Genomic DNA, 21,731 nt, shown 5'->3' with positions numbered 1-21,731 from the left:
CAGCGCCCGGGACATTTCGCGCCACCAAGGTGGGCGCGGCGGAGGCGGTGCGATGCGTCAGCGGGACCGCGGGCGGGGGAGCTGAGGGAATCTAGCCGTGAGGCCGAGGCCAGACCCCAGGCTGGCGGGGGTGGGGGTGCAGCTGAGTCATACGGGAGCCCCCGATCGACCGTGGGAGCCAACCCCACGCGGGCCCGCCTGCCTGGCTCGTGAATTGCTTTCCCAGGGAGATGGCGTGGCTGGCGGCTGTCCGAGCGCGCGGCCGCGCCTGGCGCACACGTGTAACTCCAGCACGAACTAACTGGGGCCTTGGATTAGGGAGGCCTCACCAAACCTCAGTTTACCCTTTTGCATCCTGCAGATAAGCATAGCCCATGCTTCCCGGGTTCTTGGGGATTCAATGAACCGTGATACGGAGAGCCTGGGACCCAGTGCGCGCTCCATACATTCAGCGCCCACTCCGGAGGGGATAAAAGCGGCCACCATCACAACAAGCGCGCCGAGGTGGCAGCGCGCAAAGGTGGCAGCGCGTGGCGCACAGATGAACCGGCTCCCCTCGCCCTCTCTCGGGCCTGGATTTCCCCCTACAGAGGCGCGGTGAGGAGGGGCAGTCAAACCTTGCAATGCGAGGCGCCTGCAGGGGGCGTGGAGCCTGCGAGGCCGAGCCACCTGCGCTCCCACGCGCGCCCCACCCTGAAACTCGCGGGGTTGGAGAGGGGGCACCGGGTCTCGGCCCCGGGCTCAGCAGCCCCTGGTTCTGGGGAAGTCGAGGCGACCTCCCAGATTACCAGGCGATTTTTGTCATCAAGTGCCGCTTGTGTACTCCACTTATTAGTTAATGCTTCCTGCAACCCAGTGAGGCCGCGGTGTGCAATGTCATAGGACAGGTGGGGACTCTGAGGCCGCCTTCGCAGCCTGCAGTTTTGGGGATCTAGAGGCGACCTCCTGCGACCACCACCGCGTGCTAAGCGCTTACGGTGCATCCCTCACTTTATTTAGGACTCTCTGCAATCTAATGAGGCCAACTTTGCATTCCCATTAGACAGATAAGGGCAGAAACGCCCAGAAAGTAGTCACCCAGGGGCTGGGGTCCCTGCAACCTGGGGCGACCCCCACCACCACCACCACCTAGAAAGGATCGGGCTGCAGACTGGGCTCCCTCTCCGGGTAAAACTCCTGCAGAACCTGGAAAGACTCGGGCCGGGGACTCTCCGGGGACCGGGAGGGGATTCCAGCCCCCCCCTCCCCGAAAGTCTGGGCCGCCTCGCGCGCTGGAAATCCCGCGCGCGCCCCGAAACGCGGCGCGGCTGCCGGGAAATCAGGAGAAAACTTCTGCTTTTTTTTTTCTTTTCTGGCACTCAAGCTCCCCCCCCCCGCTCCACCCCCCCGGCGCCCTCCTCCTGGCTCTCTCCCCCACGTGGGGCACCCCCTCGCGGCGCCCCGCCCCCTCCCCGCCGCTGGCCAACCGCAGCGCGAATTTCTCTCGCCTTTGTGTTTTGCCCAATCAGAGGGGCGAACGGGTCACTGGGGCCACGCCCCACCAACTTCTTTGTCTATAAAATACGGCGCCTGTCGCCGCAAACTCAGATCGCTGACGCCGAGGACTCGGATCTTTTGCAGTTGCTACTTGGATTATTCTTGCTGAGACACTTGCAATTTTTTTCCGCCTTTTTTGGAGTGGGTTTCGCTGCTTTCCGAAGGTCTTGACGAACGCTTGGTCTCCGTGGGAAGGCTTTGGCTCTGCAGCCTTGGATATTGCATTTTCTTCCTTGAACCTGTCGTGAGGCTGTTTTCCACTGTGGATTATAACTGCAACATGACACTGGAAGAGCTCGTGGCGTGCGACAACGCGGCGCAGAAGTAAGTAGCGGCGCCCCCGCCGCCTGAGGTCGGCCGGGCAGGGCCGGGCGGGGACGGGGCGCCCCGTGCCTGGCCTGGTGCTGACCTCCGCTCTCCTTGGCCCCAGGATGCAGACGGTGAGCGCCGCGGTGGAGGAGTTGCTGGTGGCCGCGCAGCGCCAGGACCGCCTCACCGTGGGGGTGTACGAGTCGGCCAAGCTGATGAATGTGTGAGTCAGACTCTGTCTCCCGGCTGGGCGCGGGTGGGGACCCCCTCCGCTCTGCAATCTCCCTGCTGCACCCCTCTCTTGCATGGGTCTGGGACACCCCCAAGTGTCCCCATTGTGGGTTGGGGACCTTTCTGCTTGTTTTCTTTTTTTGAGGCGTGGAGGCTGCAGTATGCTGGGGCTACATCACTTGCAAACAGTCGCCTGTTTGTGTCCCTGACCTACCCCCCACCCCCGCCGGCCTTTGAACCGAGCATCTTCTCCCCCACCCCACCATCTGCTTGCAGACGCCATCCCCTGCACACCTGCAGTTGCTCTCTGCTTTTGCAAACTCCCCGCCGCAAGGGAAGGGGGGCCCTTCCGAGTCCCCAGCTGATCCACCCATCCCCCTCTGTCCCCTCAGGGATCCCGATAGCGTGGTCCTGTGCCTCCTGGCCATCGACGAAGAGGAGGAGGACGATATCGCCCTGCAGATCCACTTCACGCTCATTCAGTCCTTCTGCTGCGACAACGACATCGACATCGTGCGGGTGTCGGGGATGCAGCGCCTGGCACAGCTGCTGGGCGAGCCGGCCGAGACCCAGGGCACCACCGAGGCCCGGGACCTGCACTGTCTCCTGGTCACGGTGAGCAAACTGGGCCCCCGCCCCGCCCCACCCCCACCCGGCACCTGGGCCTGTGTTTGTCAACAAAGTGGAGCTGGCCGGTGTGCACCAGCTCAGCGCTCAGCCACGCTTGGCATGTCCCGTGGGCAACCCGCTGGCCTCCAGGCCTCGTCACCCAGGGTGTTATTTTGAGCCAGCCTGTTTTCCCCATGGGAGCCCTGGGAGCGGGAAACTCCCCACCCACTCCTGAGGGCTCCTGCTGAACCCCCTCTTCTCGCCCTCCCACAGAACCCTCACACAGACACCTGGAAAAGCCACGGCCTGGTGGAGGTGGCCAGTTACTGCGAAGAAAGTAGAGGGAACAACCAGTGGGTCCCCTACATCTCCCTCCAGGAGCGCTGAGACCCCGCCGGGCATCGGAAACTGTTGCTGCCGAAAACACAAAACCACATAAATATTTGACCCCCCTCCCTCCCAGAACAAACCCCCCCAACAACCCAACCCATGAGACCATCGGGGGCAGGATCGCTGGAGACTGAAGACAGGAGAGGGAGCGCGCGGCAGCCCCAGGGCGGGGAGCCTGGAGCTGGGGGGCCAGCGGCGGCCACTGTGTGAGGAGAAGACAGGACCCGGGCCAGCAGGAGAGGGGACCCGGGAGCTCAGGCCTGGTGACAGAGCAGATGCAGGAGCCGGGGAGCTGCTTGCAGCCCCCACCGAGGAGGGCCTGGGCTCCACACTTCGGGGGTGGGGTGGGACTGACTGCAGCCCCCACCCTTCTTGAGATCAGAGCTGACATCTGCAAAAAACGGGCCTTGGTTGGCCGAGGGTCGGCAGCCCGGCCAGGACAATACTTTGGAACTTGGGAGCAGGGGTTCATGTTGCTCTGTACCCATGAACTCCCAGCTTGCAAACTCAATATATTGACAATCTATTTTGTTACTTGCACTTGTTACTTGAACCACTGAAAGACAGAGGGGAAGATTACAGATACATATATTTTTACTTCTACTATGATGGCCTTGTAATAAATTTTTAAAGCTTCTGGGTTCTTGTGTATTTGCAGTCCAGCCTCTGTGAGGGACCAGCTCCCCCCACCCCCGCCCCGCACTCCAGCAGTGTGCCCCTACACCCCCTCCTGCAGGCTCACCAGGAAGTGTTACTTAAGTCCGAGTTAGCCGCTCCAGGCTCCTTGCAAAAACAGTGCCTCTTCTCTCTGCAGCCGGCGCCACCCAAGTCCAACAAATCTTTGCCTCTTTTTTTTCTTCTCCCCTCCTCCTGCCCCGTAGCAATTAAAAGACCGGTTTATTACGAAACCTGGCCGCCGTGCGGCTGCTGTTACTGGCGGTGCTGGAGCCAACCCCAGGTTCTGGGCACATGAAGACGCACCCCTGGGGGGCTGGCTGCAGCCCCTGCCTGTTCAGCTGCCACCGCAGCCCAGCTCCAGAGAGGTCAAGGGGCCACCTGTGACCACACAACGAGGTGGGGTTGGAGCTCAGAGCTGCCTCTGGGCTCAGGCCTAGCAAGGAGAACTTTGGGGATCTCCCAGAGGGCACCCCCCACTCAAGCCTGCTCCTTCCTAGGATGGACCTTTCACGCCACTGAAGAAAAAATTTTTTTTGCATTCCTCAAACTAAAAACAACAAGCAGAAAAATACCCCAGGAAGTCGTGCTCCCGGTCCAGCTGGGCTTGGCACCCGGCTACGTTTTGCCTCTAAATCGAAACTGTGAGGCCTGGCCGGCCACCTCCTTGTTCTCCCCGAGTCTCAAGCGGGTGACCCCCTGCGGCGGGCGGGGAGGGGGGCGGTTAGGAGCGCAGCCTGGCTCAAACTCCAGCTTCAGTCTGTCCGCCCGGAGCCTGCGGAGTGGGCTCGAGACACCTGTGCAACACGCCCTCTCCTCAGCCCGGCACCTCGGGCCTGGGAACCAGGTGGGGGGGGGGGGGGCGGCGACCCGACCCGGGGACCAGCCCAGGCCGCGACCTTTCCACGGAGCCCCACGTGGGCGCGTGAGGAAAACCCCGACGGCCCCGGGGGAGTCACGGGGCTGGGGAGAGCCCCGCCGGGGGAGGATGGGGGCGTGAAAGAGCAAGGGGGAAGTCCCGGAGGGGAGTGGGTGGGAGCGGGGCGGGGATCCCTCCTGGAGGGGAGATCTGGGGGGTGGAGGAGTCGCAGAAGCAGCCCTGAGAGAGTAAGGACCCTCACCCAGCACAGGGGAGGGGGCGGAATCCCAGTAGGAGGTGGGGGAGGAGGTGCTTAGAGGAGATACCCGGCTCGCCAGGAGGGAGAGCAAGAGGGGTGTGGTGGGTAGCCCACGGGAGAGGAGGGGGGTCCAGAGGGTCTAAGGGGGGGTTGAAAAGAATCCCAGTAGGGGGTTGGGGGAGGGGAGGTTCTATAAGTGGAGAGACCGGAGCCCTGGGGGGTGGAGATGGGAGTTTGAAGAGAAAGGGGTGTGGGGCGAGGGGGAGCCCTGAGCGGGAGGGGGAGAAGGGCCGAGGAATCCCTGCAGTGGGTGGGCATGCGAAGTGAGAGAGAAGATTTGAGCGGGTGGAGGAAGAGCCAACAGTCCGAGGGGAGAAGGGAGGGGGTTCCTAGTGGAGTTGGGAGGTGAGGGGACGGAAGGCCCGCGTGATGGAGGTAGCCTGTGAGGGGGTGGGGGGATGGGGAGAAGGAGCCCTGAGATAGGGCCCAGAGAGGGGAGAGGGAGCAGAGGCCGAGGCCTCAGTGTGGGGCGCGGGGCGCGGCGCGATGCGGAAGGACTAAGGTGTGTGTGGGGGTGTCATTGTCCCAGAGCTGAGCTGGAGATCCCCCAGTCGGGTCAGCTTGTGGGAAAGCTCCCGCTGGCTCCGCCCGTGGGTGTGGACCGCCCTGTCGCCATCCTGACCTTGGCCACATATAAGGGTCGTATGACCTCTGACCCTCTCCTCCCTAAGTCTCCTGTGCAGTTGGGGCACGATCCCAGGCCCCTGGGCTCCAAGGAGACGCAGGGCATGGGTGGGACCTCAGCTGTGTGACCCTGCGCTGGTACCTTAACTTCTCTGTGCCTTTAAAGTTTCCCTTTCTGAAAAGCCTCCTCATAAATTGCTGAGGTTAAGCGAAATATATATTCCTCAGATTAGCTTCCCTGACACAGAATGTATTAAGAGGATTACCCATTATTACGACGAGGGCTGTTATCAGCAATGTTATTATGTCCCCTGCATTTCCAGAATCATCTCCTTTAATCCTCGCACTGCCATCCCGTGAATTAGCAGAGCCGAGACTAGGGTGAGGCGACCGGCACACATTTTCCGTGCAAAATTTAAGGCAGCAAGCGCCCAAAAGCTCAGTCGGCAAGATGAAGAATATTTTCAAGCAATGTATTTTAACTCGGATGCAAACATAAAAGACACACACACACACACACACACACACACACACACACACACACACACACAGAGGAAATCCCCTGGGGACCAAAACCTGTAAATCATGAGAGGATTAGCTGATTTGTCCCTCTGCTTCTCCGCGGGCAGTGTTCCTGACCCGGTTTGATTTAAACTTCGGATATTTGGCTCTTTGCAGGCGAAGAACCGAAGGCTCGTAGGGGGCGTGGCTTTTCACATGCGCGTGACTTATTGGGGGCGTGGTTTCCTAGGAGAGGCGAACCGAGGCTTTGAACTCTGCTGCCACTGCGCGAACATGGGAACGTTCAAGGTCATGGCTCTTACGTTCTCACACTAGTTCTCCCATTATTGTTATTACTACTATCGCTGCTGCTGTCGTTAAAAAAAGCATTGAGTCTTCCTGACGGAACCCGGAACCCAACGGCTGTTCCGAGGAGTTAACAGCAGCTCGTTGATTCAGTCTTCTCTGCATGCAAACACCCTTAAACTTGACCACTGTCCACTGAGGACGATGCTGTTGTTCCATCTGCCAGAAGAGAAGCCTGAGGCCCAGCATGCAGGAGCCCGGGCTTGGCCAGGAGTCTTAAAAACCCAGGGTTACAGGGATCAGGCGTGTGGCACCCCTATATACTCCTGCCCCCACCAGATTTCAGGGTGGAGGGGCCACAGGTCACCAAGGCTTGGCCACTGCTGCAGGTACCCCCTCGCCGAGGCTGCCACTGCTGAGGGCTGGGTACCAGGAGCCGTAGGGTACAGGCCAGCACTCTTTCCCAGCTGGGCACATGCCTGACTGGGGTGCACAGTCCTCTCTGGGTACCTACACTCGCACGCACATTAGCTGTCACCCCCATCCTCCTCTAGACCTGACAATCACAAATCCATTCTTTTATCTCTGTGGATTTCCTTGTCCTGGACGTTTCGTGGAACTGGAATCACACGTTCTATGGCCTTCTGTGTCTTACTTTTCTCACCTACATGGTATCTGGGGGCTCATCCGTTTTGCAGGGTGTGTCTCTGCCAAAGTTTGAACTTGTATTGCCCGCCCTGTGTCCCTGGGACCCCAGCAGCACTAGCACCTCCCTGAAGCCCAGAATCTGTGGAGGCGTCCCACCCCACCCCTGGCATGCATCATTGCACACCCACCCTGGGTCCAGTGGCTGCTTGCACACCTGGCCCTCTAACCTCTGCCCAGAACCCTTTGTCCTTCCCTTTTCGCAAGCTAACACCCACACACCCTCACCTCACCTGTCTCCTCCTCAGGGAAGCCCTCCAGGCAGGCAGGACCCTTGAAAGCCTGTCTCCTGGTTCCATCTGCTTCCCCTACCTCACCGCTGTCTTGGAGGGTTTGGAATGACACTTCATCCTGCCACCCCCTATGCCTTAACTGTCTCCTGGGTTAGGCTGCAGATTCAGTTGGGCTGGGTGTGTGTGTTAGTCACTTAGTCATGTCCGACACTGTGATCCCACGGACTGTAGACTGCCAGGCTCCTCTGTCCATGAAATTCTCCAGGCAAGAATACTGGAGTAGGTTGCCATTTCCTCCTCCAAGGGATCTTCCCCACCCAGGGATGAAACCTGGGTCTCCTGCATTGTGGGCAGATTCTTTACCGTCTGTGTTATTCTCACCTCTCTCCTCCCTCCACCCCGACTAGGCCCCTCATGGCCAAGCCCCTCGTGGGACCCTCAGTGCTCCTGGCGTGAAGATTCCAGGCCAGATCAGGACTCATGAATAACCAGAGATTGACCCATTGGTCATCTGGGTGACCTGGGACAGAGTGTTTTGTCCCTAAAGAACACACATACTGACCTGCCAAGGGCTGGGGCCCGGCCAGACACAGAGACACCACCTTGTCAGGGAAGCTGGAACGCTGTGGAGGCCACGCCCTTGGGAAAATTGCTTCTCCTCTTTGGGCTCAGTTTCCTTATCTGTACAATGGGCACATGAATAGGAGTGCCCAGCGTTGTGAGCATTAAATGAGTGAAAATATGCAAGGCATTTAGAGCAGCCCGGAGAGACTTCCAGGAGAGCTGGTTGGCATGTGACTATATATCTGATTCTTTCTACCTGAGCTGGGCCTCTGCCTCTCAGTGTCCCTGTGAGTTGAGAACCCTCTCTGAAACTTCGTTGGATCTGTGTCACTACATGGGGTCCCTGAAGTTCACTTGTGCACGTGGCCAGGCCTTGCTGTCTTGCAGTCCCAAAAATGTGTTCAAATGTTGCTCCCAGGGTCGAGCTCTGTCCCCTGGCCTCTGCAAACCCCCACCAAGTCTTTCCTAGGTCCTCCCCTTGGCCCATGGTCCCTGGCTGGCGTGTTCCGCCTCCAACCTCACAGTGCTTCACATGCTCTTTTTTCTCTCTCCTGACCCCAGGACCCAGGCAGAGGGCGTGGCCTCCTTATTAGATAATCTGGGTGGCAGTAGTTCCCTGGGCACAGGGAGTGGGGAGTGCTGGAGGAGCCTGGCCTTGTCTGCTGGAAAAGGAAGGTCTGGGAATGATGCCCCCTCCCCCACAGTTGCACACCAAGGAGCCTGGGAGACCTGCGGGCTGCAGGCCCCAGACCCACCCTCCAGTGTAGAGAGGGGGCTCCAGGCAGACAAGTTCCCCATCACCCACAGCCTTGCAGATGGGTACCCAGGGACCCACGGTGATCGCCTGCTGAGACCCAGAGTGACATACAGTCTGAGTGATACCCCCACCCCTAGGATGCCCGGGGATTAGCACGTGCATGCAAACACATACACACATAGAGCAACTCCATCTGAAGAGGGCGGGGGTCAGTCTGCAGTCCCTCCCTATTCTTTCCTGCTTCCTTGTTCTTCCTCGTTCCCACCCATCCCCTGCTCCCGGGTGCCAGGTTCCCAAGCTCCGCGGCTGCTCTGGGATGGAGTGGGGTGAGGGGCGTCGCGGAGGAGCCTATGACTTTCTTGCACACGTGTGCGCGCCTGCCCTAGGCGTGAGCGCGCAATTGCCTGCGTGCAGGCGCCGCATGGCGTTTGTATCAACGCGTACACAGCAGGCGCACCATAAGTGCCTTTGGGTCCGCTGCCAGGGCAGAGGATGGGCAGAGTTCAGGCCCAAGGGGGAAGGGCAATCGCAGAGCTCGGGATTCGAATCTCGTTTTGGCGGTTAACCAGCTACCGGTGTGCGCAAGCTCGACTCAGTTTCCCCCTCCGCAAAAGGGAAAGTCTAACCACCCTCCCACGTGGCGAGGCGAAGCTGATAATACACCAGAGCGCTGGGCCCGGAGAACGCTTATTACCCCTTCCCTCCACCCCGCCCTCCCGCCAGACACTGGGCGGGGGGCGCTGACCCAGGCCCCAGACGCCCCTCCCTTCCCAGCAGGCAGGAGTCCCGGCTTCCTCGATCCTTAAATTGGATAATTGGAGACAGAGGCGGGTGTGTGTGAGACAGAAATCCCCGAGTGGGCGAAATGAAGAAACCTGTCCCCCGAGTTTCCCCACGTCCCGACCCTCACCCGCGCCCCGCGGGTGCGTCCTGGGCGCGCAGCCTCAGCGCCCGCCACCGACCCCCTCCTGTGCCCCGCGGTGCCAGCCTCCCTGTGGTGCCCGCCAGGCGCGGTGTCTGCGGCTGCCCCGGCGTAGAGGGGAGGGGGGTGTCCAGGCCGGCGGCGGCCCCAGCGGCGTCTCCCCCCTCAGGCCCTGGCGGCAGGCCGCCGGGCCGAGGGCGGGGCGTCTGCACAGACCCTCCTTTTGTGAGCGGCGCCTTCCCCGGGCGGCCTGGCGCGCAGGGCCCGGGCACCGCGCCAGCCCCGGAATAGCCTCCCTGCCCCGCCGGCCGCCCCACGCCCCGCCGGAGCCGCCTGACCTGCCGGGCCAGGCGCGGGGGTGGGGAGCCGGCCGCGGAGGCGCGGGGCTGCGCGCGTGAGGCCTGCGGTGTGGAGCTCCTCTTGGCTGCGGACGCCCACGGGGATCAGCCCCGGTCCGATCTGCGTGCAGGGCCTTCTGTGGGCAGCCCCCTCTCCTCCCTGCAAATGCTACTGTGGGCGGCCCTCTTTCCGAGCGCAAGGCTTACTGCGCGCGGGCACCCACCTGCCTGCAAACACCTGCGAGAGGCCCGCCCTCCCTGCGCGCGTCGCCCACGGTGTGCAGACACTGACGTTAAACAGCACTGTACGTGGCACCTGAGTGCGTGCCTGCACCCACTGTGCACAGGCATGACAGGCTCACCAATGCCTATCAGCAGGCACTGAGACGACTGTGCCCTCCAACACCCGCGCCTGTGCAGGCCCCAGGAGCAGATGGAAACCCTCCGGTGGCGTATCTTCACAGGCAAGCACCACGTGAGGGCCCCAAGGCTGCAAACTCTTCCCCAGGTCAAACGTTCTCTGTACAGACCTCCGACCCCAGGCAGATTTGGGGCGGGGGCACCCCCTGAGAGCTGGGACCCTCTGCAAGGGGCCCCCGTGCGTGCTTCAGTTTCCCCTCCTGAGTCTCTGCTGGTTCTGGCTGTGAGGGGCTCTGAAGGAGGGAGAGGAAGCCGGCTGCACACTCCCAGCTCCACCTGTGGGTCTGGGCAGTGGACACAGGCCGGCAAGGCTGGGGGCAGGGCCTCTCCCCATCAGCTTCCTGGAAGCCCAGGGGGCAGGTGCAAAGGCAGGCAGGCTCCGCAGGCAGCTCGCCAGCGGGTGGCTTCCCTGAAACTGGGCACAGCAGCTGGGAGAGGTTTCCGGGCCCGCCCGGCCCCACCTGGCCCCGGGCACTCTCGGCAGATGGGTGGGGCCAGCGGGCAGTGCCAAGGAGAAGCCTGGCTTGGCCTGCACATGCCTGCACGGGAGCCACTGGGGACGCTCAGGTACGCGTGCGCGCATACACAAACACACCCCTGCTGGGCCTGTATGTGTGAACCCTGCAGTCCATGGCCAACATGCGTGCTGTGCACACACACAGGCTTGCATTCACTTGTGGGTTGTATGCTAACCACACGACACAGGCGATGGCCCCCGAGGCTGTGTTCGGCCTTAGCTCCTGTGTGTCTTCAGCAGCACAGCTTCAGTTGTGTGGCTCTGGCTAAGTATTTGTGGAGTGAACCATAATAAGTGGAAACATCATTATGCAATGATGTACCAAGTGTTCATCAAGTGCTGGGCACTTGTACCTCCGGGAACAACAGAAAGATCCCTGGACTGACAGTCTAGACATGTATGCAGGGTGTGAACAAGCTCACACCTGTGCACACTTGGGGGTACTGTGCACATGGATCAGGAAAGACCTGAGGCCACCTTAATTCATTCACCTGCAGAAACCAGAGTCAGGTATGCACCCACTGGCCTTGCGGAGAAATACTTTCCTGGGCACACAATTTCCCCTCTTCTCCGCCTGAAATCTGCCTGTGTTCTCCATCCACCAGCCTGCTCCGGATCTGCCCTCCCTAGGCCCCTGGGAGTCCACATCTGGGTTTGGAAGGGTTCTTCTGGGCATGATGAACCCTGCCCCTGACCTTATGAACATCTATTACCAGGTGGCACTGCGGCCTGGATTTCCACCCTTTGAAATTCTTCTCAGTCTTAGGTTATGTCTGCAGAAGCCTCCAGAAAAACACACTGTCAGAGTTGGCAGGGTCAGAGCTGTGCAGAGTTGGAGGGGCTTGGAGAGGTGGCTCCTGGATGCCCCCAGAAACCGTCCTTCCATTTTTCAGCTTGGCAAACTGAGGCCCAGAGGGGAAGGGGAACTGTGAGAAGCGGATGCCGCCGGGCCCCGCTTGCCCCTCTTTCAGCCCAAACAGTAGGTTCCCACGGCCAGCAGCTAGGGTGGGGACAGGAAGGTGGGGACCACGCTGGGGAGGCAGGGAGGAAGCCTGGGGGGAGATGACCTGTCTGCGTCCTGGAGACAGAGAGTGAGGCTAGCAGCCCAGAAACGCCCACCTCGGCAGACAGACACACACGGTGACAGAGACCCAATCTGGGACACACAGACATGCGTCCCCTTCCTGTCTTGGTTCAGAGGCTTCCTCCCGAGCCTCCAGATGGGGCTCCTGGGGTTCCTGCCCTGCCAGGGTGTGTGTGTGTGTGTGTGTGTGTGTGTGTAAGTGACATGCATGTGTATGTTTTTGCGTGTGTGAGTGTACATGTGGTTTTTTGTGTGTAATTGTGTGTGTGGGCACTTGTGTAGCTGTGTGTGCATGTTTTTGTGGGCATCCATGTGTGCATTTGTATGAACACATGTGTGCTTCTGTGTGTATTTACAAGTGTGCACGCACGTGTTTGTGTGGATGTGTTTTGTGCGTGTTTCTATGCCCATGTATATTTTGGGGGGGCCACATCTTGCGGCTTAGGAAACCTTTGTTCCCCAACACCAGAGATCGAACCCGTGCCCCCTGCAGTGCTCAGCATCCTAACCACTGGACCACCAGGGAAGTCCCTAGCATATGTATTTTTGTACGTATGTCCACACACGTGCGTTCATGCTCATGTGTTTGTGTGTTGTGTATGTGCTCACAGATGTGTGTGTGTGTTGGAGAGGGACGCTCCAGTGCTCCAGGTGTCTTCAAGACCCAAGTTTCATATTTGGGGACCTAGGGTTTGAGGCTACTTGCACAGGCACAGACACAGGCACAGACACAAGCAGCAGCAACAAGGGCACTGATAGTAACAGCTGGCGTCTACTGTTGATTTACCAAGTAATGGACACTTTTCTAAACACCTTTCTTTCAGGTCTTCCTTGGTGGTCCAGTGGTTAGGACTCTGACTTCCAATGCAGGATGCTACAAGGGCCGAAACACATAAAACAGAAACAATATTGTAACAAGTTCAATAAAGACTTTTAAAATGGTCCATTTCAAAAAAATACCTTTAAAAAAATCTAACTTTTTTTTTGAAGGCAAGTGTATAGAAGTCTAATTTGTAAACAGTAAGTTTATACTTTTTAGATGTGTGATTTGGTGAGTGTGGACAAAGGATACAGTTGTATAACCCTTACATAATCAAGGCTGAGACTTCCTTTCCTGAGCTTTGGTTGTCCAACCCCTCCCCTACAACCAGCCCCTGCCACCACCCATCTCTCCTGTCCCTGGGCTTCAGCCTTTTTCAGGAAGTCACATACACAGGATGACACAGTATCCAGCCTTCTGAGTCTGGCCCTTGAACTTAGCACAGGGCAGCTGAGATCCATCACGTTGCTGCCTGTGTAAGCAGTTTGTCCCCTTAAAAAAAAAAGATTACATTCAGATGCCATGAAATTCACCCCTTTGAAGGGTATAATTCAGTGGCTTTTAGTGGATTCAAACTTGTGCAACCATCATCTCTAATTCCAAAATATTTTTATCACACTCAAGAACCAGCCGGGTCCCACAAGCAGGCACTCCCCAAGCCTCCCTGCCACCCCTGACAACCAGGAACCCACTCTTTGTGTCTGTGGATCAGCCTGTTCTGGACATTTCCTATCAATAGGATCGCATCCTGTGTGGCCTTCTGTGTCTGCTTCTCTTACCGAGGGTCAATATTTCAAAGTCAGTTTGTTTTATTGCTGGCTAGTATTTTATGTATGGCCTGACCTGTTTACCTGTTCACTTGGGACAGATAACTGCGGTTGTTTACAGTTTCTGGTGATAAAGAATAAAGCTGCTAGTGGGGTCTGGGTGTGGACCCAAGTAATCATTTCTCTTGAGTATACCCAGGAGTGGAGTCACTGGGCCCCCTCCCGTGGGTAAACACCTCACATTTATTAATTTATTCTGCATAATATAGGAGGTGAGAACTATTATTGATCCATCTCATACATAAGGGGAGTGAACGCTTCCACAGATCTCTCACACATGCACTCGCGCGCACACACACAGACACACCCCTGCAGGCTGGGATCTTGCCTCCAACACCCACTGGAGACCCGCCAGGTCCCACGCACATGTCCAGGGCTCCCCATGGCGCATACTGCACGCAGTGCGGTTGTCACGCCCTACACCCCCAGAACAGACGCCGGTGGGGCCTGCAGACCCAGACGTGCTGCAGACACACTGCGATTTGTTCATCTTTCCAGCCAACCCGTCTAGTCCTGACAGTAATTAGCTCCCAGACTGGCGCGGAGACGGTGAACAGGCTCAGAGTCATCGCGGCGGCCCCACGCCCACAGGCCACCGGCACTCAGCAGAGTGTGTGCGTCCAGGCTGGGCCCCTACCTCCCCACCCAGGGAACACAGGCCCTGGTGGGTATGAGGTGGATTATATTATGTATGAGATGGATCCCAGGCAAGGGATTCCCACCCACTCCCTAGAGCTAGCCGGGTTCCCGCATGCAGGCCTACGGTGCCTTCCACACGAGATCATGCCCGTGAACTTGTGCACGCCCGCACCCCTCAAGAGCGTGTCCCTGCGGGCGCCCGGGGCACTCCGCGCTTCGGGAGCGTGCACGCGCACTCCCCGGACCCGCGTTGGCAGTGGGTGGGGGTGGTGGAATGGGAGGGGCCCAGCAGGATCACGCCGCGCCCCGCCCCGCCGCCCGGGCCGGAAGACCTGCGGCGGCAGCGGGCGCTGGCGTCACGGGTTTCCATTGGGGCCTCCGCGCGGGGGCCGGGATTCCCTGGCGCAGAAACGCCTGTGACGGCGGCGCCGGCCTGCGTCGGCCGCGCGGGGAGGCTGGACCCGGCTGGGATGACATCAGCCCCAGCGTTTGTGGAGCCGGCCTGGGCGGGGAGGGGGAACCGGAGAAATGAAAGTGACACGTGCGCCGCGCCTGGTACCTGCCCGGCCGCGGGCTGAGCGCTGGGCTCCGACCGGCCCTGAGCGCGACCAAGGTCCCCACTTCACAGATGCGGAAACTGAGGCGCGGGCCCTCATCTGTGAGACTTGCCTGCCTGAGGGTAGGCCGTGGCTCAGTCCGGAGTGAGGGGCCGGGGCTGGAAGACCCCTTTGCCCAGCGCCTTCTGGGGTCCGGACCCCTCAACTGCTTGTCTCCCTCTCTTTTCCGCAGCAAGCGGGCTCAGAGAGGCCTGGGTTATCCTGGCGCCACCCAACAAGTCTGGCAGTCAAGCCAGATCTGTCCACGCTGTTGGTCTCTCCCCAGTCCTGGCCCCTGCGGTGGCCAGAGGCGGTGCCCGCGTCTGAGCCCGGGCGCCCCGGCTGGCCGGCGGGGTGTGCCCACCGGCTGGCTGCCTCTGTGTTGAGGACAGTACCAATGGACTCTAAAAATAGCCTGGGAGGAGGCGAGGGCTATTTTTAGCCTACGTGGCTCGGGCCCTCCCAGTTCCCGGGTCAGCAGTCTTCGGGTCAGCAGTCCTCGGGCCAGGGCAGTGAGGAGGGGGAGGGGACTCCAGTTTCCAGGGTCCCTACGGCTCCTGGGCATTCCGACCCCGCTAAGTCCCTGGATCGCCCACCAGGGAAGCCCCTTCTGCGTACAACCAGTCCTATCTGTACCCGCTGGGAAGAAACTGGACCTGCAGCGGGGGGCGGCGGGGAGGGGCTGCCCGAGGCCACCTTTCTCGAAGTCCCACCCCCTTCTCGAGCAGCCCTGGCCTTTTGTAAGGCGAGGAGGCTGCTTTCTATTTTGGGAAGGTGTTGGAATAAATTCCCTGGCTAAAAATAGCCGGTTTGGGGATTCCTCCACCCAGGCTAGCCGCCCCACCTCTCCTCCTCCTCTTCCTCCTGCTGGCTGACCTAAGGCTCGCCTGGATTTTAAAGGGCAGACGGGGACACACAGCCCGCAGGAGTGTGTGTGTGTGTGTGTGTGTGTGTGTAGGGGGTCCTCCCTTGGGGCAAACCTGGATTGGAGAGGACCCTCCTTCCACCCCACCCCACCCCCGTTTCCTGGTTGTGGGGGAGGGGCCTCTCTAGGGCGTTCCCACGTTCCAGGTGAGCCAGACGTTCCGGGCTCTCGGAATCTCTGACATCCCACATCTGAATTCCATCTCCAGGACAGGGTGGGGTTCCCCACACTCACCTTTCACCTCCTCTCAGGGTTGTGACTCGTCTGCTTTGCTGAGAATAGGTCTTGATCTCCACACTCTGGCAGGGGGACTTTCATGTCCCCAGAGGAATATCTGCTTGGGGAGTGTCCACCGAGGTACAGAGGACCCAGGGCAGGAGTGGGACCCATCTAAGGCTTCTTCCCTGATGGTTTTACTCTCTCCAGCTTAACCGCTGGGCAACCTTGGAGTACTGACTCCATCTCTCTGTGCCTCAGTTGCCTCCTTCAGGAAAACAGGGTAATAAACACAATAGAGTTATTGTAAAAATGTGAGTGAAGAGATGAAAGAACGTAGAACAGTCCTGGCAGGTGATGGAACGGGTGGTCTCAGAAAGGATGCGGTGATGGGATGGCTGGAGCCAACAGGAACATTTTGGCTTTTGGCTGGCTCACAGTCTTTGAGGGTCTCAGGAGTGACCCTGTGCTACAGATCAGGAAACTGAGGCCCTGGGATCATTTCACAGGCCAAGGGTCTCATGACTGGTGACACATGGGAGGCCAGCACGGTGTCCTGACGCTTTGGGTTCTGACCTAGGTCTTATTCCAAAGCTGCCTTTTGCATTCCTTCCTCCGTTCTTTCTCTCAGCAAATCCTTTCTGGGCATTGTAGGAGTTTCCTATTGCTACTGTAATGTCAATACAAACAACACAGATTTATTCTCTTAAAGTACTGGAGGTCAGGAGTTGGAAGTCCCTCTTACTGGACTAAAGTCAAGGTTTCCGCAAGGCCAGCCACGTGTCTTCTGGAGGCTCTCAGGCAGAATCCATTTTCTTGCCTTTTCCAGCTTCTAGAGAGTGTCCCATCCCTCCATTCATGGCCCTGGATCACATGCTCTTTCTATTTCTTTGGGCATCATATCACCTTCTCTGAGTTGCCTGCCTCTCTCTCACTTTCTCTCATAGGGCCTCGTGATGACTTGGGCTCCTCCAGGGAACCCAGGATCATTCCCATCTCAGATAATCTTTAATCCCATCAGCAAAATCTGGAAAATAGTCTGGCAATAGAATGGGACATCTTTGCAGAGAGGGGGCTTATTCAGCCTATTACAGTTACCTGTCTTTGGCCAGACCCTGCTGGGTGCTGGACAATGAGACACAAAAGCTGGCAGGTGCTTGCGCTTGTGGATCACCAGGATCCATGGCAACATCCATCAGGTGGTCACAATGATGAACACATGATTATAAATAGGCTTGCCAGATAAAATACAAGACACCTGGTTAAATTTGGCATTATGGATAAACAACATTTTTTTTCATATGCTACTAGTATATTTAATATAGTACTTGGAACATACAGGTAAAATAATTTTTAAAAAAGTATATATGTAATTCTCATTTAATATCTGAGTCATAAAAACATAACTGTATAGTCCTCTCATGGGTGATTAAACCACAAGTTATAACTTGGCAGGGAAGGGTCTTAAGGGTAACAAATAATCCAATACGTGTGTTAGAATAACAGTGACCTGGGTGTGGAGAAAGAGACTAGGTACACACGCAAGTTTCGCACCCAGGAGCTCACTTACTGGTTTTCCAGAGGTTTCTTACAGCACTGCCCAGCCTCGGGGTGGGCGGGCCCTGTGCTGAAGCTCCGCCCCTTGAGCCTGTACAGGCGCGTCCTCTCTGAGAGACTTGGCCAATCAGAAGGCGAGTCTTAACAAGGGTCTGAGGGTGCGCGTGCCCCCTCCCTAACTCTAGTGCCTTCTGCGCAGCCTCGAAGGGGTGGAGCCTGGAGGTAGGCGGGGTTTCGCTCTGGCTTCCAGCGAAATTGGCTCTGGCAGGCACCGCGGGGACAATTTTGGAGGGGAGCAAGGGCTGGTCGAGCTTGGGGCGATGGACGTCCGCAACGGCCCCTCCCAGGCCTCAGGCCAGAGGGCTCGGCCCTTCAGGCCCAGGAAACAAAGCACCCCTTCTGAGAAGAGGCCGGGTCCTCTTATGCGGCTGCCCATCTTCGGAGAAATGGGCAGGAAATGGAGAGGAAGTGGCGGCGGGCCAAGGGGGCCTAGGTGCTGGGATGGAAGGAGGAGCTGCCTAAACTCACCCTCCCTGACCTTCGCCCTCGATCACAGCGGCCATGACAGCGGGCGATGTCCTGTGTTTATTTTTTACTTTTCCTGTAGTGCTGGGTGATACTTGCAGGTCTCTTGCGTCTGTCTGAAAGAGGGGAGTCTGGCAGGGAAGATAAGGCCCAGGAACAGAGAAGTGCCCCCGGGACTTAAAAGAGACAGTGATCACTTAGTTGATACCGACCTGGGTCCTGGGACTCTTTGGTCAATAGAAATTGATAAGAGGCCAGAGGAGGAATTCAGGCAAGGCTTTATTGAGACTTGTGTGGCAGCCCCAGGCAGGGAGAATAAGTAACAGTTCCTTTGTAGGATCCCTGAGGGGTGAACTGGTCCCTCAGATGGGGTGAAGGTAGGGGTGGATGCAGGAGGTGTGACTTAGGTGGCCTGCACACTCCCTTGGTGGTGCTGTGTGTGGGGATCCTGCCCCCTTTTCTCTAGCACCTCAGAAGTGGCAGTTGGGTTTTGGCCTTTTTGTACCTTTTTGTTCCTAATTTGCCCAGCTGCACATGTGTGCAGTTAATTTTTAGTCCGTTGTAGTTTCTCTGTCTTCTGTTGCTATAAGAGACAGGTTTCCAGGATCAAATCACAGATCCCTGACTATCTTGTTTGACCCACAAGCCAGTGGGATTTCAAGGGCATTACAGCATCTTAAACTGTCAGCCAGATGTTCTACAAGTTGGATGCTTACTATGTACTTTACACCTATTAAATATTTTCATAACAACCTCCATGCTACTAATTATCCTTGTTTTTCAGGCAGGGAAATGGAGACTCAGAGAATTGAGCTGCAGAAGTCCCGCAGCTAACCTGGTGGTGGAACCTGTCCCGCTTGTTTGTTTTTCATCTCAGGGCACTGCCTCTGGTTGGGCTGCTCTCCGAGGCCATGCAGACCCATTGCCCCGCTGTGCCCTTGTCCCCACCCTCCCGAACAGTCACAACTGTTACAGGAAGATACTGGGTTCCAGGCTCTTGGGCCCTCCAGATCTGAGGTTCCTTCTGAAATCAGAGAACCTCCAGGAGCCCACAGAGGGAATGTCTCAAAGTGTGCTGGCCAGGAATGAGACCAGACATGAAGGGCACTTCCTCTCTGCTCCAAAGGTGGCCAGGATGAGGCTGGCAGAGGATCAAGGGAAACAGGAGTGTTGGGTGAAGGGGGGCTTCCACTGCTTCCTCCCAGTGGAAGAATGATTCTGGGAGAGCAGTTGCTTGACCCAAGGCTCAAGCTTTGTCTTTATTTAATCCCTAAGCCTTGCACCAGATGGGGGGGACTGCAATTCTGACCCCAGACAGTGTGCCCAGACTATCCTGTGAAACTTTGAGCCCCTGGTCTGAGAATTCCTCTTCTCTGGGGCAGCTGCACGTGACTTTGAGCTTCCTTTGAGCACAGGGACCTGACTGTTTGCCAGACTCATCTAGATTCTCCTGATAACATGGGGAGTGGGTTGGGGACTGTGAATGCAGAGTTTTTCCCTAATGTTCTGTCGAGTGGAAACTCCCCCTTCTGCTTATAGCTGACCTCCTACTTAGGACTGGAGGCTCTTGAAGAGGGTGTGTCACACGCACTTGTGCTCAACCTGTGGTTATACGTTTTCTCTGTAATAGGAGGTGAGTTAACAGGCATCACTGAGACTGGCTATGGAAACCGAATGTATAAGAAAGATGGGACCCTAAACACCTTCTGGTTGGCCCAGCCTCCACACCACCACTTCGCTTAGGTGTGAGACGCAGACTGTGTTCTGACCACAGGGAAGATGCCTTTGTCCACCGTGGGTTTGGAATTCTTCCCAGAGTGATTAGTGAGAAAGAGTCCTACGTTCCTAGAGCTGGCTCTCCAGTGAGGCCTTGCATCATTCTTTCCACTGTAAACTGTGCGACTGGCTTCTCCTGATCAGCCACACGTGTACCGCAGAAAGGGCTGGGCCTGACGTGGCCACCCAGAGGCATCACCCTCGTCCTGGAGGTTTTGCTGCCGCCTCCAAAGGCCCGGTCAAGTGGGATGCTGGTCCCTCATCTCTTGGGCGCTCTCGGGGGAGACTGCATCCTGAGCCACCTCATTGGCTGCCTGGGCTCTAGCACAGACCACTCAGCAGGGCTGGGAACCGGCGAGGGGCCGGGCTTCGGAGGCGGGACCACCCCAGGGGGAGGGGCTTGAGGCTGGCCGCGAGTCAAAGGCGGAAGTGCAGATAAACAGGATTCGAGTCATCGCTTAGATAAGCACTTTTGCTTCTGCACCACAACCTCCTGGAAAGCTTGCTTACCCTTTCCTGAGCACAAAAACAAACTTTCTAATCATAAGTAACATGCGTGCGACGTGAAGTCTGGTTGGTAGGACTTGTTATCTTTCTCTCTTTGATGTCATCCAGTTTCCGAAAGTCTCTCTTAAGTAGAGGCTACTGGTTCATGTGTAGAAGAATGTTGGATATGAAAACTCAAGAGGGATGGGGCTGTGGGGCAGGTGGGCATGGAGATGTGCTGCCCGCAGCCCCTCAAGGAGGGAGGGACGAGTTACCCTGGCTTCTGGAATGTTATCAGCGGACGCCCTTCAGCTGTCAGCTCCTTTAGGAGATGCAGAGAGCTGCCCGGCCCCAGGTCCCTATCTCCTGGATGGAGCTAGAGAGGCCTGCCTTTGGGTTCAACAGGGGAGTTTCTGCAAGACTGTCCCAGCTCCAGGGCTCCTCTGGGGTAGCCTGAAGCCCCCTCCTTTCTCCTCCACATGTAGTGACCCCAGAAGTCCTTTCTGATAAGCACTGTGAATGCAAGGCAGACTGTTCCCATGAGAACCCACCCTGCCCCTGTAACACAGGGACAACTGTGCATGTGTGTGTGTGTGTGTGTGAACTTGACATTATGGAAATGGTGAGAACAGACACAGAAAACAGACCTGTGGTTGCCAAGGGGGAGGCGGTGGAGGGAGGGAGAGATGGGAGTTTGGGGTTGGCAGAGGCAAACTATTATATGTAGGATGGATAAGCAGCAAGGTCTTACTGGATAGTGCAGAGAACTATATTGAATAGCCTGTGATAAACCGTAATGGAAAAGAATATTAAAAAAGAACATACATGCGTGTGTGTCTGTGTGTGTGTATAGGTGGAGCTAGTGATGAAGAATCCACCTGCCAATGCAGGAGACAGAAGATCCCCTAGAGAAGGGCATGGCAACCCACTCGAGTAGTCTTGACCTGGAGAACCCCATGAACAGAGGAGTCTGGTGGGCTACAGTCCATGGGGTCACACAGAGTCAGACACAACTGAAGCAACTTAGCATGCACATAACTGAATCACTTTGCTGCATGGCAGAATTAACACATTGTAAGTCAGCTACAACAGAAGTTTTTAAAAGCTTGTACAGCTCAGGGAACCTTACTTAGGTCACCCGAATGGGAGGGAAATCCAAAAATGGGGATATGTATTTGTATAGCTGATTCACTTTGCCGTATAGTAGAAACTAACACAGCATTGCAAAGCAACTATACTCCAACACAAATCAATTTTAAAAATAATTTAAAATTAATTAAAAATAATTTTAAAAATGATTTAAAAATTAATTAGAAATAATTTAAAAATTAATTTTAAAAAATTTACTTATTTTCTTACTTGACACAAAAAAAGAAATGTTGAAAGAATAATAGCACTTGTCTTCCAGAACTATCACAGGATCTTGACAGTCCCTAAGGTTCTTTTTAATATATCGAGCTACTGT

The 21,731-nt window shown here is 57.0% G+C and overlaps 1 protein-coding gene across 1 annotated transcript; it reads left to right on the top strand.

Moving 5' to 3' along the window:
• The first annotated feature begins 1,597 nt into the window (after positions 1-1,597).
• On the top strand, positions 1,598-3,711 carry GADD45B (growth arrest and DNA damage inducible beta). The gene is made up of 4 exons (XM_065934067.1): positions 1,598-1,860; positions 1,967-2,068; positions 2,469-2,691; positions 2,959-3,711. The coding sequence occupies exons 1-4, from the start codon at positions 1,817-1,819 to the stop codon at positions 3,070-3,072; spliced, it is 483 nt and encodes a 160-aa protein (XP_065790139.1). The 5' UTR covers positions 1,598-1,816; the 3' UTR covers positions 3,073-3,711.
• Positions 3,712-21,731: the final 18,020 nt, after the last annotated feature.

This window comes from Muntiacus reevesi, chromosome 1 (genome assembly GCF_963930625.1).
Source record: "Muntiacus reevesi chromosome 1, mMunRee1.1, whole genome shotgun sequence".
Taxonomy (NCBI): Eukaryota; Metazoa; Chordata; class Mammalia; order Artiodactyla; family Cervidae; genus Muntiacus; species Muntiacus reevesi.
This window is presented reverse-complemented; position numbering and strand designations above follow the sequence as displayed.

What these genes read in the sequence shown, in the direction of transcription:
- GADD45B (XM_065934067.1), top strand. Translation starts at nt 1,817, where the DNA reads ATGACACTGGAAGAGCTCGTGGCGTGCGACAACGCGGCGCAGAA. An exon ending in TGCGACAACGCGGCGCAGAA is followed by an intron (nt 1,861 to 1,966) that starts GTAAGTAGCGGC and finishes CCTTGGCCCCAG; the next exon opens with GATGCAGACGGTGAGCGCCG. An exon ending in TCGGCCAAGCTGATGAATGT is followed by an intron (nt 2,069 to 2,468) that starts GTGAGTCAGACT and finishes CTGTCCCCTCAG; the next exon opens with GGATCCCGATAGCGTGGTCC.